At 49.4% G+C, this 18,850-nt stretch overlaps 1 protein-coding gene across 1 annotated transcript in view; it reads left to right on the forward strand.

Moving 5' to 3' along the window:
- PDLIM4 (PDZ and LIM domain 4) overlaps positions 1–18,850 on the forward strand; it is a 43,966-nt gene that overhangs the window by 15,003 nt on the left and 10,113 nt on the right. Inside the window, exon 3 of the mRNA XM_017833918.1 lies at positions 6,348–6,432. Coding sequence (XP_017689407.1) covers positions 6,348–6,432 — 85 coding nt within the window. The remainder of the gene's footprint in view (positions 1–6,347; positions 6,433–18,850) is intronic.

The raw sequence follows: 18,850 nt of genomic DNA on the forward strand, positions 1-18,850 counted from the left end.
GTTTGTTTTCCTGCAGTGAGGACAGCAACTCCACTGATGCGTTATTAGGGCTGTTTTTAGTTTGGCCCAAAGTGAGTGCACAGTGACATGGCTCTTGGATCTCTCTCCTGTTTCCCGAGTGACCTGTTGGATCCAGATGACTCTGCCCAGGCGTAGGTCACTGCTGGAAGCACGTCTGGTGCTCCCTCCTCGGTGTGAGTGGATCCCTTCTGCAGGTCCTGCCTCCTGGGGTGTGGGGTGACCCAGTCCTGCCTAGGGATCTGTGTCCTGGGGCACTGACAGGGCTTTCACTGGGTTTGTTGGTCTGTGTGCCTGTCCAACTGCTGCTGTTTGTCACAGCTGTGCATTCCCAGCCCTGGACCCTGCTGTGAGCCTGAGCTCCAGGAGAGAGCAGGGTGTGGATTAGTGTCTTTTCCCTTGGGCAGAGGATGCTCTCCAAGCACAATCATCTCTCTGCGCTGCCTTCAACAAAATCCAGTTTGCAAACAAACACAGGGAGATTGTTTTTAAATAAGTGTGTTTGTCTGAAATAGATTTGCAATAACAAGCTTGTTTGATGTATGTCTTTAACGAAGAGATGTGAAATTTGGTGTTAGCTCTGTTTTGCCAAAGCAGGGTCCCTGCAGCCAGGTGTGTGTGCAGAGGGAGGGCAGGGAACTGGGCAGGGCTTCCAGCCCCTGGTGCCCTTCCAGCCCCTGGTGCCTCCCAGCCATCCCATGCCCTTTCTCCATCAACCCTTGACATTTTATGGTACTGAGATAGAGAACAAGACAGTTTTTGTTTTCACCCTCTGGTCAGTAAATGCCCTTTGATTAGAAAGTTCAGTAGGAAAGTCAGAATGGGGGGAAACAAGAACAGGGAGTTCCTGGGTGGTCTGACGGGGTGTCCCAAGACCGACATGGCCCCTTTGGGTTTTGGAGGTGTTGTGGATGCAGAGACCCATTGAATTTCATGGGATGAGATGCTGATTATTCCATTTATCAAATCTGCTTTAATAAAACATTTGGATACACTAGTGGGAAACATGTAAATAGCCAGAGGACTGCCCATGGGTAGAATAAACAACTGGAGTGTGGTACTTTCCCATGGAGTGCAGGCAATCACTCTGCCCCATGCGTGGGAGGGAACCACTGAAGTGAGTGGGATTTCTGTTGTGATGGGAACTTCAGCACTGTCTGCCATTGGGAATGTCATGCTGGGTTTGATGGTTTCTCTCTCATCCAGCTGCATGGCAGGAGCTGCTCCTCCAGTCAGTCCTGAAGGAGAAAAACTGGCAGCTTCTGATCAAATGTGAATATGTGACATCCAACCACTGCAATGGGGAGCAGCACCCAGAGCCCTGCTTCCTGTGGCTCTGCCAGCCAGACCAGGCCAGAAAATTGGGTTGTAGCTGTATTTTTTGAGAACAGAGGGCTGAGCACCCAAAGGACCTTGGCTGTGGGGCGTGAGACCTCGTGGCATCGCAGTTCCTGTTGACACAGGCTGCTGGGAAGCCCTTGGCAGCACTGCCCAGACCTGCCCGTCTGTGCCACAGGGCCAGGGCGAGCCCGACAGCTTCTTCTGAACCTTTTGTCCTCTGCCAGCTGGGAGGGTGAAGGCTTGTGCTGCAGCTTTCCTGGAGGAGCTGGCCCCATGCCCACAGAGGAAAACTGCTGGAAAGGGGATGTTGCAGCTTTTCAGGAGTGTTGGGGTCTGTGGCTCTCCTGTGCCCCTGCAGCCTCCAGTCAGTGTTTGTGTCTGAGAAGCTGCCCCTGCTCTCAGGCTGGACTAACAGATATTTCTTTTATTTTTTTAAAATTTCTTTGTCCTTTATCAATGATTTATATCTCTTGGGGGGGGTTCTCCCTCCTTCTTCACACCCCTTATTTTCTCTCAGCTTTCTTGGCGAGACCCCTGACCCATCTGAAGTTAATGGGTGTTTTGTCCTTGGCTTTTTTTAGGTCCTGCTTTGCCTGGACACATGCAGGGCTGTGTCTGGGCAGTGGGGCTGTGACAGGTGAAGCAGCAGAGTCACCTTCCTGGCCTGCAATGGAGTGGTTGAAAATCCTCCTCAGCTTACAAAAGGAGTTGATTTATATAACTGACATTTATGTGGGCACTGATGTAAGGTGTGAGGAATGACCTGGGCATTCCTGGAATCAGGGCTGGGCATTCAGGTCGTGGTTCGTGGCTCTGAAATGTGAGGCCAGGAGTTCAAGTGGGCTCAGTGAGGCTGGACAGCACCTGGGCTGTGGGAAAGGGGGTGATGGTACTGATGAGGGTTTGGTGGAATGGTTCAGGCTGCCCTGATGATAAATCAGGCACCTGTTCCAGCATCATCTTCCCAGCTGTTGAATCCCAAAGCCAAGGTAGCACGGGATCTACTTTGCCTTAAATTCTGGAAGCAGTTTCTTTCCTCTCAGTTTGGTGTTTGTGCCACTGCTGAGTCTGCTTGGAGAACTGGAGTATGAAGATTGTCTGTTCATTCCTGCTCCCTGTACAGAGATGGAGTTTTTCTGGAAGTTTCTGTGGGAGAAAGCCCAGTAATGAATCTGCTGGATGTGTAGCCCCAAAAGTCCCTGGAACCTCCCATAGTTGATGTTCTTCCCACCTCCCCCAGCTCCTGGAGGTTGTGTTGGGGTCCCTGAGCTGTGAGCAGTGCAGACACGCTGCTGGAAGATGGGAAGGATGACAATGTATGTTCTCAAGTTTCCAGTAAAAGTACAACTGAAAAAGTGAATCACAGCTTCCCCTCTGGAGCTCCTCGAGGACTAATAGAGAGGAAAACCGGCAGCTGTCCAGGGCAGTACACAATGGTTTCAGGCGAGAGGAATGAAGGAGGAGAAATCCTGCAGCTTCTCCTTCATGTGCTCTGGACCAGGCAGGTCCTTCGGGGTGCTCAGCAGAGCTCAGCTCCCCTGCTGCTCTCCTGCCTCGCAGGGGGGGATCCAACACCTTGCAGTTGTCGTGGTGAGGGTCACAGTCCTGGGAAGGTGAAGCATCGACTGTAGCTGCTTCTCGACAGAACTCAGCTCCTGGAAGGCTCATGGCCATATCAGCAATAAAAATCAGTTCTGAGCATAGTGATGTGCCCTGGTGGGAGGGGAAGAGTGTTCAGGAGATGGACAGGACCCTGGAGTCACCCTCCTGGAAGGACCACATGGATTGGGGTGAAATACAGCAACGTGATTATTCTGGTGGTTTGTGGCTGCACAGTCAGAGATGGCAGTGTCCTGGATCCAGGCTGGCACTTCCCCAAGTGATAAATGTTACTTTATAAGGGGATGGAGAAATTAGAAATTTGGTGAGACCCAGGAATTCTTGCAGCTTAAAAGCAGCTCTACAAATGTTGAGAGTGAGACTTACAGATCATTGCCAGGTGAAAAAACATTTTGGTAAAATATGTGAGCATATGCAAGTAATCTTTTGAGAATGACTTTGAGACTTTTAGAAAACAAACAGTGGGATAAAAGGTGTCTGCAACTTTGTTTTCTTAGTGATGTCCTGTTAAATGGGTCCGTTTCCCACAAAGCCCCATGTGGAAGGCCCAGCACTAACCTAGGTCAAGTTATTTTTCTTGGGGTTGTCCTAGCAGCTGCTAAGAGAGCAGTGTGGTGTTAGTGCAGGGTAATGATTTCCACATAGCTGCCTTTAATCCCCTACAACACATCTGAAAACACTTTTTCCCCAGAATTGAACGACTTGGAACATTTGAGCGACGCCTGATCTCTGGCCCATGACGTTAGAGAAGTGCAGTGGGTGTTTGCTGTTGCCCAGACACAGAGCTCTGACTGCTGGGAGCACGGACCTGCTGCTGGGGTGTCTCAAGGTCACTGTGCTGGCCCCCAGGTCCCCACTGCTCTGGGCCCTGCTCAGCCCCCATGTCCTGGGAGGGGCAGGGGACCCTCCTGCTGCTCCTGCTGGGCACGTGGGCACGGGCTGTTCCTGCAGCCAGGCTTGGGGAGTGAGCTCCAAGCATCAGCCCCACCTGCAGTAGCTGCCCGTGGCATCATTCTCTGAGACAGTCACCTCCCAATTATTTGGGATTATTTTGGATTACGTGGTATTTTGCTGTTCCCAGGGAAAAGAGGGAGCCTCCCTGTGTGAGCACAAATGCTCCTCAAACTCAGGACGTGCATTTTGTTCTGGTGAGGCTGGTGGTTCTCCCATTCCCCTTTGCTTTGCCTTTAGAAGTGCCAAATGGAACCCAGACTGTGCCATGGCAGCTTGTTTCAGCACAGTTCAAGTGAAAGCTGGGGCTGAGGGGAACCTGGCTTTGTTCAGGCTGTCACTGGGACCTGTTTGAGGTGGTCTCAGTTATACCAAGACCTTCTGGTCGCTCTACAGAGCTGATGGTGAAGCCTTGAGTTTAATCATTAAAGCATTAACTACAAATGGGCTTCTCTGAATGTGACTGAATGTGCAAACCAATCTGGTCATGTCTTTCATTAAGTGTAAATATATCCATAATGACTTTTAGAAAACACAGATTTAGCTGTTTTCTGGTACACACAGTGTGATCTTTGTCAGGGGTGTGGAGAACTGGGAGACTCCAACTGGCAAGTGCAGGCAGTGCTGGTGACCAAATGCCAAAGCTTCACACAGAGTGAAGTTACTACTATTCCTCTCATCTTCTGCAGCCAGAATTGCTTTCTGAGCCTTGGTTCTTATTTACTGGCAAGTTGAAGCCTTTGGGGATGCTTTAAGCTGTGTTTGGCATGTGGGCTCCAGAGCTGAGTGGGGGGAATGTCTTCAGAGTCCCTTCTGGGGGCACTGTGAGAGCCCCCCGGGCTGGCCCAGTGTGGGGGAGAGCAGGGAGATAATAGTGGTGATCCCTGCCAGTGGAATCAGGCATTCCCATTGTTCTGGGCCTCCAGATTTGAGTCTCAATGTGGAAGCAATACACACAGCACTGGATCGTGGCAAAAAGCAGGTTGGGGATGCTGGGAATGCTGATGTGCCTGGGAAGGACTGTTTCCTTTGTCCCACTTGGAAAGACCAATTTATAGTGAATTGTCCCAGTCTAAAATCAAATAATTATAGTAAAGATAAATTATCAGAACAAGGCATCTAGCTATGAGAGTATGTCATTCCCTGTCGAAAAAGCTGTGATGGCAGCACTGAGTAGTGGTTTGGAACAAAAAGAACTTAAATCCTCAGGGCTGGATCCAAAGTGTGTTGAAGTCAGTGGGAGTCCCTGCTTTTGGTAGGTTTTGAGTCAGACCCTAGATGTGGAAAGGCAGCTTTGTGTGCTGACTGGTGCAGCTGCAAAATACCAAAGGTAAAAAATCACCTCGGGAATTCCCAGGTTAAAACTGTGCTCCTTATTTTTCACACTTGGACTCTGCAGATAATTAAACTGAAGCTGAGTGTGGTATGTGGCAGGGGCCAGAGTCCACAAAGGATGGTTGGATGCAGCCAGTGATCTGTGCCCGTGGAACAAGACCTACTTTCATTAAGTGGTGCATATGCAGATTGTGATGATAAACAGAATAGTTTGCATGTGAAAGCTTTATCTTGAACTTCATGGAGTTTCCATCTCCCAGTTCAACCTCCTTGCAAAAAACCTGTGTACCAGCCTGCTGGACTGTGCCCAGCTCAGGCAGCTCCCTCATATCCTGAGTGTTGGAGATCCACACTAGAGTTCACATCCCAGCTGTGCCCCGAGATGCCTCTGTGGGGGGAAACATGAGCAGGCACATGGAAAATCTTTGGACAGTGGCAGCATCCTGCTCTGCCTTAGCAGGACTGAAGATGCATTTTGGAATGGAAACTGTATTTTTAGGGCTTTTTGTATCTGGCACCTGTTGAAAGGGTCAAGATGCAAGATGATTCACCCAGGGTTGTGTAAGCCTTCTCCCTGAAAGGTGTTCATAGAATTCCTGCAGTCCTGGGCTAGTATTGAGGCCTGCCAGGGAATGCATATGTGTGTATATATATATATATCTACAGACACACATGTAATCAGAATACCTTCTGGATTCAGAGCCAGAATACAGGGACAAAGCCAGGAATATGCAAAACAAGAGCCACCATGAACTTGTCTACTGATTTCTTGAACCAAAATAAGTTTGTGTCTTAAACCCCCCACTGAGTCAGAGCCTGTACTTCAAGGATGGGTTTTGAGCTTCATGGTTTTAATAGCATGGAACTGGCATCTTCTCTGTTTACCACTGTGCTATTTCTGAGGATAATTTTAGACAAATATGTATATAATAATTCCCTGGCAGGCCTACATACTATACATATGTTTGGCTTTTGAGGGGTTTTTTTGTGGGTTTTGTTTGTTTGAATTTATTATATTTTTTTTTTGCTTTGGTTGGGTTTATTTAAAAGTTAAATAGAGTTTCCCTAATTTCCTCCTGCAGAGCTGAAGGGAAGAGCTGGTCCCCCCCTGTTCTGGAGGACGGGAAGGCTCAGGCATACCGGATCAACATCGAGCCAGACCCACAGGTACTGCACACCCACTGCCCTCCCACCTCGCTTCTGGGGAGAGGAGATCCATGTCTGGGGCCTGGAAAGCCCTCTGCTCTACCTGCAGTCCTTCCAGGGGTGGTTTAAAAGCTCTGTGTGCAGATCTTGCTGTACTTTCCTTGGGTTGGTACAGCCCAGACTCTCATGGTGAGCCAGATCCTGATTTGATCTGGCATAATCCCATCTCTGCCATTGCCCTTCTGGCTGAGCCAGGCTTTGCAGGATCAGCTTGCCAGCAGCTGAAGGGCAGCACCCAGCACTGACCCCCTCGGGGCCAGTGACCAAGCTCATGGTCAGCATTGTTTTGGATGGAGCTGTTGGGAACCCTCTGACAGCACTGCCCAGTGCCTGCCCTTCCTGGGGCACAGCACACCCAGGGGCTGTGTGCATCTGCCTCAGCTGACATGCCTCCACCTTGGCTGCTTCCAAAATCCTCTCCACCCTCCAAGTGATTCACCTCCCATGGTGATGGATTTATTTTTTTTTTTAATGTTCCCCTCTTTTTTTCCCTGTTTTTCCTGTCTTAATCCTTTCTCCTCCTTCTCCTTATTTTTCAGCTTCTCTCCCCTCTGTCTTCAGCTCTGTTCCCTGGAGCCTTCTGCCTGCATCCTGCCCTGCCTTCCTGCCCTGTGGCTCCACAGCTGCCAGGCAGGGGATGGAGCTGAGCAGGTCTCCATCTCTGCTCCCTCTCTCCTGTCTAATGATTTGTTAGCAAGGTCAAAGATGACTCTCATTCTCCTTTGGCTCCTCGATGAGAAAAGCACCAGGGTCTCTCTCCTCCCTCTCTGCCTCTGAGGTACTGGACTGTCGGTTGTTGGATGTGCTGGTCCCTCCTGTGCAGATGTCTGAGGAGGGGATGGGGTGGGGATGTGGGCAAAGGTCAGCTCCTGCTGTCTTGCTCCCCCTTGGGTGTGTGCTGAGCTGATGCACGTGCTGCCAGCTTTCCCAGGGCACCCAAGGTCATGGATGGCAGGGCTGGAGCCTGCGGAGGCTTCTTGCTGCTGTAGGTTGGCCAACCCCTCCCAGGGCAGCAGCAGAGGCCCTGGAGCTGCCTGCTGCCTTCAGGACATGGAATTATATCAGTTCAGGCTGGCAAAAACCCCCTGTGCTTGCCCCAGTGACACAGAAGTGTTCTTGGGCTGACCCTGAGTGTTCAAACATTGTTCATATCCTCTCCTTCTCCACAGAGCAGGGTTCTGTCCTGTTCTGCTCTGTGTTTTTTCTCCAGGGGGGTTCTGTCCTGTGCTGGTCTCTGTTTTTTCTCCAGCCCTCATGAAGTGCCCATGTGCAGGTTCTCCTGGTTTAGCTCAACTGCTCCTTTCTAGAGGGGTTTTTGAATGTCCCCACAAGGGTCCCAGGGTGCCCTTGCTGCCCTCCTTTGGCTCAGTCCAGAAGGAAAATAAGAGCTGCAAGGGTGGAAGAGGGGGAATGATGCTACAGGGAGTGGTGTCTCCTTCAGTGAGGAGCAGGAAGAGATCACTGGCATCACAGACCCCACCCAGCCATGTGGATGGGGTGCGATCCTCCAAACCCCATGAGAAGTGGACCTGAGCCTGAGGCCATTGAGTCAGCTGGCCATTCCAGCCCTGTGGGATTTGCAAATGTTCTGTATTCCTGCCCAGGGACAGTGGGCAGAGGCACAGCAGGACTGCAGGGCCAGCAAACCCACCCCAGTACCACACACCAGCAACACGTGGGTCTGTTTGTCTTTCCTGCCCTGAGTGACAGCACAGGCTGATCTGTGAGCCTGGGCTTTGGGTTCTGGCCACGTTTGCTTCATTCATCAATTACAGCCATCTTTTCTGACAGATATTTTTTCTTAATAGACTTTAATGTGCCCAAACCCTATGAATAATATTAAATGAGGAACAAATGTGCAGCAGTTCCACTGCCAGATACAACATTTCTGAGGTTTAATGCAGATTGGATTTGAATCTGACTATTAATATATGTTACATATGTATCTTTTTAAAAATTAGACAGTTATATGAAATATAATGAGGGGGTAGGGATGGATTATCCTGAATCCAGACCTACACTGAAAATATATAAGTCTGGAGAGTGGGTGGGTAAAGCAGATGTGTTTGTGGTAGGCACTGAGAGGTGTGTGAACAAGGGGACACAGGTACAGGCAGGAGCTCTTGCCCTCTATTTCAGTGCCTGTATCCCTACATACTCTTGCTCAATGGCCTTTTGGGTTTCCCAGAGAGGAGGTGAAGGAGGTTTCATGCACCCATTGCTGTGGTTGCACCCAAGATGTGCTGGTTGACTCTTCTCCCTCCCCAAGCCAGCTGTGGCTCATGCTGATGGCTCAGGACACGTGTCAGAGCTGTGCTCTGGTGTCCTCTGACCTGCATGATGCTCAGGGTGACCGTCAGCACCCCAGAGAACCAACCCTGGCCCCAGGCATCCCTTGCCCATTGTTGTGGAGCTCACTGTCTTGGAGCTGGTTGCTCCCTGGTTGTGGAGCAGGGCGGGGTGACCCAGGGCTGTCCCAGGCTGTGTTCACTCAGCCTCTTCAGCAAAGGCACTCACTGGATTGTGAGACAGAAAAATCTCATTGGAAAGCAATAACTTGGCTCAAAATGTGCAACCTTTAGGTGCACTTCCTCGCATCTGGAAAAAAGCAATCTGCTTTGAAAGGCAGGGAAAAAAATCTGCTGGAATTCTGCTCTCAAATCACAAAAAGAGGTTTGGGGTTGTCCTTGAAAAGGGTTTTGAGAGTTTTACCCAAAGTGACCTTTGCAGTAATGTGGAGCACATGTCCTTCCTTCCTCCAGGTTTTACTCTTATCAACTTTTTCATCATTCTGGGCAAAGATGTCTTGGAAGTCTTTTGACTTGTGACTACAGTAATTCTTGCTGGAGGCCCCAAAACATGTGACATAAGCAGAATGCCTCAGTCTGAGCGATTTGTAGAGAGGCTGTATTTCTATTACTCAAATTTCGTTTATTTAGGTGTAATCTTTGTCTTCAAGGCAGTGAGATTGTAATTATCTTCTGTGCAAGGCAACTTGGAAGGTATGGAGTTGCTATGAGCTCTCCTCTCCCCTCTTTCTAAATCTGTTGTGGTTTCTCTGTTGAGCTTTGTGGAAAATCCCTACTCAGAGACCAAGAATGTAATCAATCCTCCTTGTTAAAACTTTGATTAATGCTGTGACTGCAGGGAATAGCTGCCCCCACAACTGAAGAAGCTGGAAATGGAGAGCTGCTTGTTCACAATTAGCAGGAACAACACTGAGCAGGATGAGTGAGTCACCTTTGGGAAATAACATTTTTTTTAAAGAGCAGACTTTGATTATCAGTTGGTTTCACTGGGCAAGTCTGTCCTTAACAGCAAGGATCTGTAGAGGAGGCCAGAAATGAGTGATATTCAGACTTGCATCCTAAAGAATGAAGGGCTGCATGCCTGTTGGACCTGGAGGTGGGTGGATGTGGGACCTTGGGGATGCTGGGGCAGCTCAGAGCTCTGCAGCCAGCAGTCAGCATGCCCCTCCTGCAGACATGACATCACTGCTGACGTGCTGGGATCCCCGGGCTCCCTTTGCACGGTGTTGGTGTTGTTGTGGGCACTGGCCCAGCCACTCCTCCCTGGCAGACAGAGGCAGTGGGAGCACCCATCCATAAGTTTCTGGAGATCCCACTGGTTTTGGCTTCCTGTAGCACGAGCTCTCTAGTCAAAATACCGCCATGTGGTGCTAATCAAAGGAGAGGATGTTTGTTTTCTTGACCGTTTCCCAAACTGCCAGAATTGGCAGCTTTCTGGCCCAGGGGGGCTGGAAACATGGGCTTTGGGCTGTGGGGACTGTGTCAGTGCTAATTGACAGTAGATCAAGTGTCTGGATGGGAGAATAATTGCAGCAGAAATTAAATTGGCAGCACGTAGCCAGAGCTGGAATAGGATGTGAGTCCTCCCAGACCTGGACGCTTGGGTGCAATAAGCTGTGTGAGGTGAAAGGCTGGGTTTCCTCTGGCAGCACAGACAGGGAGAGGCACTTCCTGCAGGCACTCAGTTGGGAATGGCATCCCAGTGCTACCCTGCTGGCAGAGCAGCCCCCATGTCATTCTCAGGGGAGGGATGAGGACGGTGGGTCTGTGCTCCTGGTCCCCCTTGCCTTGTCCTCCCTTGTGCTGCCCCCTGAGCAGCAGCTTCCCCAGCCTGACCATCCAGCTGGGGGTGAGCTCTGGGCAGAGCAGAAGAGCTGATCTCTCCACAGTGGCAGGGGAGTTGCACAGGAAGGATGAGAAGGCTGTTTTTCCTATAATGTCTCAGTGCACAGAGATCCGTGTTAGTTTGCCCTGACTGAGGCAGCAGCTTGCCATGTGACAATGCCAGCCAGGATGGGGTGCAGAGGGGGAACTGGGACTAGCTTGGGTCTGCTGTAGCTGTTTGAGCAGCCTGATCCAGGCAGAACAGGGAACCCAATGCTGTGTGTGAGCCAGGCCAGTGGAGATGTGAACACAAGTGAGGTTTGCTCTGTTTGCTCTGTGTGGACTCAGGGCTGTGTGGCTGCAGGACTGAGGACCTGCTGCCTCCTGTTGCACGTGGCCTCCACCCAGCGTGGGCTCTGCAGCATCATTCCTGTGACTTCTCACACCAGCCCTGGCCTCACACACAGTATCAGTCCACTACACTGCTGATCTCACTTGCTTCTAATTAAATAAATAAAATCACATGTGGGCTTCGGGGGAGTCTGAGCCTCTTAGCTTTGGGCACCTGGGGACAGCAGTGGTGTCCCACAGTGGAGCAGGGAGGGCAGTTTGGTGCTCACTTGTCCCTTGGCACTGTTTTTAACAGCTTGAAAAATGTCTTAAATATGCTCATATTTGTTTTTTGGTCTCAACAGTTTATCATTACTTTGTTTTACCAAAGGTGAATGTCTCTTCATTTAATTAACTGAGTAATGGAGTTAGTTTTAAGTTAAATTAACTAAATGTAGTATTTGCTTTAATTCTCCACAGGTTGCTGCTGTGCAGGGAATTTCCATGTACTTCTCTGCAAAAGCCTGGCACGGGCTGTGCTGATTTTTGTGATGAACTGGGGGTTAAAGCCTCCTCACTGGAGAGGTGGAATTTCCTTTCTCGAGGCTCCTGACTTTCCTTCCTCCCTCCCCTGGTCACAGGGTGGGCTGGGCTGTGGCTGCTCCTGGGAAAGCTGCCTTTGGGACCCCCGATCCCAACCGGGCACTGACGGGGCTGTCCCGGCGGGAGGAGGGAAAATGTTTGCCTCGTGCTTTGGGGAAAACAAAGGATGAGCTCATGCCCTGGCACGAGCCCGGGTTCCCGTCCATGGGAACTCCCAGCTCGTTGTTTGAGGACTGATTTAATGCTGATTTAATAGCAGAAACATGCTGGGTCCTGACGGGTGCTGTGGGCGCCTCAGCCGTGAGTGTTTCACACCCAAATATCAGGGGTCTGTACACCACCAAAAAACACTGGTCTAATTTACTGGGTGAAGAGGTTACACACACCTTGCTGTGCACTTGTGTTTATTTTTTCCTGTGGTATAATATTGAATCATTTGAAGGCAAAGGGATCTTCTCAGTACCACTGAGAAGATCCATCTTGAGCTGTCGTAGCTCTAACCTGTTTTGTGAAATTCTGTGTGTCTCTTACATAAAATCAGCATCTTTAAGTGAGCTCTGGTAATCCTGGTGTATAAAAGAGGCAAAAACAATCTTGGGATAAAAGGGTGGAAAATGGGAATGGAGACTTCAAAACGGTGTTTTCTTCTGTCCAGGTAACTTGAATAGTTTTTCCTCATTGAAGGTGCATAGGAGCAATACTGAAATGGTGACAATGGGAGTTGGTTTAGGACAGAGCAAAATGCTGTTGGATGAAGCACTAACACAGACATGCTGTGTTATTTTACTTGATAACATCAGTTTCAGTGATGACTGTTAACACAGGTAAGGAAACTGCTGCCTGTGTGCTCAGAAGTGCTGAGTGTTTGAAAGCACAGGTGCAGCTCAGCGTTTCTGCTCTTATCCATCAGGAAAAACAACTTACCCCATTTCATTTTGCCTTGTTTCTCACTTAAGAGGCATTAATGTCTCTTGGAGGTCGCTTGTGTGACCTGCTGGGGTGAGGGCATGTGGAGAGAGCCATCCCCAGTGGGGCAGGGGGGATGCTGGAGGGATGTCCATCATGGTCCCTCAGGATGGTCAGGCTGCAGCAGCAGCCTCCACCCCCTGGAGCAGCTGCTCCCAGAGAGGCCTGGGAAAGCCTGAGACACGTTCTTGAATCTAACAGCATTTACCATTTTTGTTAATGAGTAAAAGCAAAACGTTGGGACATTACAAAATGGAAAAAAAATATTATCCTCTTGCTTTTGCTTTGTTTTCTTATGTACCTTACTTACTCTGGCTTTTACAGAAGGAGATGTTCAGGTAAGCCACGTTGATGAAGCAGGCACCCTTTGGTTTTAAAAATGTAATATCTCTGTAGCCTGAAGCTTAACTTGTTGCCAGTGATGCTTTTAGCTTCAATTAGCTCCTAGTAGTGGTCATGGAAAGAACATCAGAAAGTGTGACATGATAATACCTGAAAATGCAACAATTCCCCAGCTGGGAGAGAGGAGAGAGACAGTAAGCTGGAAAGGATGAAATCAGGACATGGTCAGTGTTAAGCTCACCAGGTTTGTCCTTTAAGCCAAACACCAGATGGTGAGAAAAGTGATTCCGTGGAAGCGTGGACTGAAATGGGAACAGCAGCACCTCTGGGAGGAGGGGAGCAGGGAGGAGGGCGGGTGGTTACTTGTTGTGATGGTTTGGGGTTTTTTTCCATCTGTAGGGGATGTTTTCTGTCAGTGGGGAGCTGATCCAACAGCAGCCTGGGCATGGCAGGGCAGCTCGAGGCTGAGCCCTGGCAGGAGCATCAGCCCAACACCTGCACTGAGCAATGCCCTCCTGTTCCCAGGCTTGCAAGGTGAACACTGGGAATAGAGGGAAAGTCCTCTCCAGGGTGTAGACTGTTGTTGAGCTTAGCTGTAGAGAGGTAATCCCCTGGCAGGAGCCTGCTGCTGCTGCTGCTGGAGAAAGGAGGAAATTTTGAGGCTTTTCTATGGAGACATTTGTACAAAGCTCTCCTCTGTCTGCTGGTTAAACACCCCTCACCCCTTGATGGTAGAAACGTGCCCTCTGCACTGCAGCAGCGAGAGAAATGAAAACACATTTTCATCTTGACGGTCTTGGGGAACTTTTTTCCGTTGCTGCAGATTTTGAAGGGACCACTGGGGAGCCAGGTGGCTTAAGGGGTAAAGCTGTGGCATTGCAGCTCAAGTCCCTCCTGAGCTCTTTAATTTGCACGAGGGCTGTGGCTTCTCCCAGGGAGTGAAGCTGTTCCCTGGAGCCCTGGGAGGCAGCAGCCTTTGGAGCCTTGCTGGTGGCCACCAGTGTGGCTGCTCCAAGGTGGAGAAATGTTACTGCTCTTTGATTGTGAGAGGTTGTGCCTGGGTTAGATGTGTGCTGACCTTGTGCTGCACAGTGTCACAGAATGGTCTGGATGGGAGGGACTTTAACGATCATCCAGTCCCACCCCCTGCCATGGGCAGGGACACCTTCCACCAGCCCAGGTTGCTCCAAGCCCTGTCCAACCTGGCCTTGGACACTTCCAGGGATCCAGGGGCAGCCACAGCTTCTCTGGAAACCTGTGCCAGGGCCTCCCCACCCTCACAGGGAATCCTTCCCAATATCCCATCCATCCCTGCCCTCCTTCAGCATGAGGCCGTTCCCCTCTCCTGTCACTCCATGCCCTGAGCAGTCCAGCCTGTCCTGGGGCTGTGGCCGGACTGGGGCTCCCCCAGGCTCCGGGCTGGGTCGTGTGTCAGGTGAGCATCGTCTGCGGCCTTTTTACGGGAGACCATCGGATTCTAAGGTTTGTTCTCTTACTGAAATCTGAAAAATTAATTTGGTGTTTCGCCGATGACTGTGAAAGGAGTGTAGTGAGAAGAACGTGATGCATTAAGTTTTCCTTCAGACTTTCCTTTCAGACTGTGGGATACGCTGAAAGGGGAACTTGGCAGAATATTCCAAATCTGTCTCATAAAATAACCCACACACTCTGTTTATCCAGCCTCAGCAAACTACACCTGACCTTTTTTTCTTATCTTTTAATCTTCTGAGCTGAGCTAAATAATGGGATTGTACTTACTAGAGCTTTTAAAAGTTAGATTGAAGCCTGCTTAGTCTGTAAAAGCAGCATATACACAGGGCATCTGAACTGTGCTGGTGGGGAAAAATGTGTTAAAATGAGTGTAGCTTTTAAAATTTATCCTTTTCCTCTGGCTTTGGGGCAGCCTTGAATGTAAGGGCTCCCTGTGGGACTTCTTTTGAGGCTGTTGTTGGAGAACTGATCCTGCTCCTGTGGCCATTGGCCACAGTGTAAATCTGTTATTTGCATTGAAATTAAATCCGTGCTGCCCGTCCCATACACCTCCTCTGTGGGGTAATAATAAGATTTCCATTTCTGAGACTTTTGAATCAGTTTATCAGAGACAAAGCAGTGTCCTTGCTGTTGAAAATCTTGGGGGAAGGAGAGGAGGGGCTGCTGCATTGCAGTTGTCTTCAGTGCAGAGTCTGAGTTTCAGCCTGAGGTTGTCAGGATGTGTCTTCAGGCTTAATTGCTTGCCACATTTGTATGAGAGGGGACTTGGAATAATGAAGGCAGTAAAATTTTATCCACAAAAAGCCCTCTGCCAGGAGAGGTCAGAATCAATTTGGACCCAATTACCCAGGCTTGGAGCAAGAGAGAAAGAAGCCAAATGCTGGTGAGGAGCTGGAGCTCTTGAGTATTGCCATCGCTGGATGATGGACACAGGTCACCAAGCAGGGTCACAAAAGACACCTCTTCCAGGTGACTGCATGGCTGAAGGGTGCTGTGACCTCCTGGTGCACAAGTAGAAACACTTGTGTCTCTAATTCAGCATTTTGGCAGCCAGCGTGTAGCTGACACCGACTGATTGTGTTCTGGTTTTGGGAGGAGGGTGGATCTGAGGAACATCAAACAGAAAGCTGCTTTGGGCTGAGCCAAGTGTTAATGGCCTTCAGCTCTGTTTGAGTCTGACATGGCGTGTGTTTATGACAGGGAACAGGACTGGCACTTGGGATTAGGAAGTTAAACATGGTGCAGGGGATCCCAGAGCTGCTGCTGGTCCTGGCCAGGCAGATCTCCCCCCAGCACTGCACCAGTGGGCAGATGGAGGCTGGATTTGGGGATCAGAGGTGCAATTTTGGAGGTGTTTTTGGCTCTGCAGCTAGTGGGGCTGCTCCCAAGGAAGGCTTCTTAAGAGACACCAAAACTATCAGAGCCCTTCCAAATCATGCCAAGGGTGTGGGGGCTTGTGTGGAGGTTGTAGGAGACAATGCTGGCCTCTCAAATTAGCAATCCTCTGTTTTAATCTCTGTCTGGAAAAAGGAAATCATCTTGTTTGTACTTCTGGTCTTTTAAGAGTCTAATTTATAACACACCGAAGTGAATGAACTTTTGAATGCTTTGAATCAGAACATGAAGTCTGATGTTCTCTAAAGTTCTGTTTAAAACCTGTCGTCTCTAGAGCTAAAGATTTGCTGTTGAAAAAAATGTGGAAGGACAAATAGGACATTTTGCAAAATGTCCAAAAAAACCCAGGCAAGCTTGAGAAAACAAATTGGGGGTTTCTGGTTTGTAGGCTAAAAGGGTTCTCCATGGTGAAACTCCACAGGCCAGCTCTTGGGAAGGGTTTGCAAACTCTCTTAGTTTAATAAAGGCCATAAAAAGCAGGAAGAAAAGCCAGCAGAGAAAAGCAAATTAGGTCCCAAGGGAAGGAAACTTTAACTGATCTTGAATTGGAGAACTGGAAAGAAATCCACCTGGTTCTGGGTTTCTGAGGGTGAGCGTGCGACTGTTTTGCACGAGGAGAAGCCTCGCAGAGGTCTCGGAGCCTTTGAGGAAGAGCAGACTGAGCTCTGGCCTGGGAGCAGCTTTTTGTGCAGCAGGAAAGTTGTGCAGCAGAGCAAAGGGGAGCACAAGGAGGCACGAAGGGCTCTCGGAGGGCCAGTGCTTCCCACAGCACCAGTGGCTGCCCCAGCACAAAGCTCAGCTCTCCAAAGCCTGCACAGAGGGGTGGGAAAGGACTGAGGAGCTTCATGTCCATGGTCTTGGTCTGGGAGGTGTTGAGGAGCCCCTTGATCCCTGTGGATGCTGCTGGGTCACCTGGGGCTTTGTAACAGGGCTGAGCAGAGCAAAGAGGAGCTGCCACCAGCACAAGCATCCTCCTCCCAGGGGCACAGGGAGCTGGTGGCAGCTTGGGACACGGAGCAGCTCAGCAGTGCAGGAAGGGCTCTGTTTCCTCCTGCTCCCATCCCTGGGCTCCCATGCCTTTTGGAGAGTGCCCAGCCAATAGGTTTTAGCTTTATAGCAACAGTTGGTCTCGATGAACAAATTGCTGAGCTTAACAGGGACGAAGGGGCGACGCTTTACAAACTGCCTTGGATTAAAGCAATCCATGGAGATGATGGTCTGTAGGCCCTTTGATGGAGGAGGTTTCCATTCCAGAAACAGCTGCCAGTCACATGGTCCCCAGCCAAGGGGCTGGATGGCCCCAGTGTGGGGGAGCCCAGGAGGTCAGAGGAGAGAAGAGGACCCTGCCCTCTCCTCCAGCATCCATGGACCGAGTGTGAATCTGAGCCCCAGGCCACAGATAATTAAAGATAGTGGTTTTCTAAAAGCATCACTCCATAGCTCTCAATGCTGTGAGCCACATGGGCTGTTACCTTTTTCCCCCCAAATGTTTATGATCCTTCTTTTCCTCTCTGCTTCATGGTCGAGAGTGTTTTCTTTATTTCCCTTGAAATAATAATGTAAATCTGGGAATTGGAAACCCATAGCCTGCTTGTATATATTTTTTTTAAAGAACATAAATTGGGGGAGAGTTAAAATTATATTATTCCTGGCAGCAAAATTCCTTTTTTAATAGACAATTTGAAGTTATTATGTTGGAAGCAGTTTTCCCCACGTGTGTGTGCATGCATGGTGTGGAGGGAACTGTGCCAAGAGGGCTCCAGGCAGCTTCTGAGGCAGTGGAAGTGCTGGGAGCTGGGGGCTGCAGTTTTTCAGCTGATGGTAGAAGAAACCCTCGAAGGCTCCATCTTACAGTTCTTAATTAAGCCCAGTTTTATCAATGAGCATTTTACCTTGAGAAGAACTGAAGAATTGGACTGTCAGGATCTTTTTCTAGCAGGATCTGGTTTTTATTTCTCTTAGCTGTTCATTTTTACAAGGTTTGGGAGCACCAGCGTGTTCTCCTATGCACCAGTGATAGACATTTGTTTCCAATTAGTATTTATTGGATTATTTTAGTCAAAAGTAAGCTTCGTATCAGAGCCTCACAATATGCACTTTGTTATTTGTTCACAGGATGGTGTTTTCTTTTCCTGGTTTTTCATCAGCTTCAGTCTACTGAAAAGCTGGTGTGAGGCAGCTTGGCTGGGGACCTGCCCTGGAACAGATTAAACCAGATTAAACAGATTCCAGCCTCTTACACAGCGTCTGTGTCTTCCATTGGTACAGGCATGTTTCTGACTCACATGGCTGCAAACAGCAGCCAACGTGTGTCCAGAGGCTGTGTCCAGCTTTCTGCTGCTTTTCCCAGTTGCTGGAATTAGCTTATCTCCCCAGCCTGAGTCTTTGCAGGTAAAGCCTGGCTCAGGTGGCTCGTGGTGACATTAGCAGCAGGTACTGCTGGGTTTATGGGTGTGCACAGGGCTGACTAACAGCCTTGTACACTCTCATATAGATGGAATTCCATATATGTGCAATAACACATAGGTAATATTTTACATGGGTAAAATAACATGGAAAATTTTTGGTTTAATGTCATCTGAGTTCCCAACTCAAGGTCATATGACAAAAAGATTTCTGTAGTTTGCCTTGGGACTTCAAAAGCAAATGGAAATATGAATGCCCAGCTAAACCCTTGACCGATGTGTTTCTCACCCTGTAAATGACTGATCTTATTTGGGGAGAAAACCTCCCACAATGAACATGGATCTTTGTGGTCAAGGGTAGCTGCAAGTGAAAATCCCAGGACTGGTCCCTTGGCTTCAGGTGTTGCCCAACCTGCACGTGGAGCTGCCGAGCTTGGGCTTATCCTGTTTTGCTGATGGAAATGGGAGCGATGGCCCTGAAGTCGGGAGCACAGCAAGTGTCCTGGGAGTGGTGGAAGCAGAGAAATGAGAAGCAGACTCACAGCCTTTCTTTTGAGGAAATAACAAATACGCTCGTACAGGAGAATAAATGCAGGATATTTGGCAGCGGCTCACGGTGGAGAAACAGTAAAATGCATTTGGTTGGGGACCGAGGGGAGCTGTGTAGATTCAGCACGATTTAACTGCAGGTCAAGCCTGAGTTTTCCTTTCCCT

The sequence above is a fragment of the Lepidothrix coronata genome, unplaced genomic scaffold, assembly GCF_001604755.1.
Source record: "Lepidothrix coronata isolate B3197 unplaced genomic scaffold, Lepidothrix_coronata-1.0 Scaffold223, whole genome shotgun sequence".
NCBI classification, from domain to species: domain Eukaryota; kingdom Metazoa; phylum Chordata; class Aves; order Passeriformes; family Pipridae; genus Lepidothrix; species Lepidothrix coronata.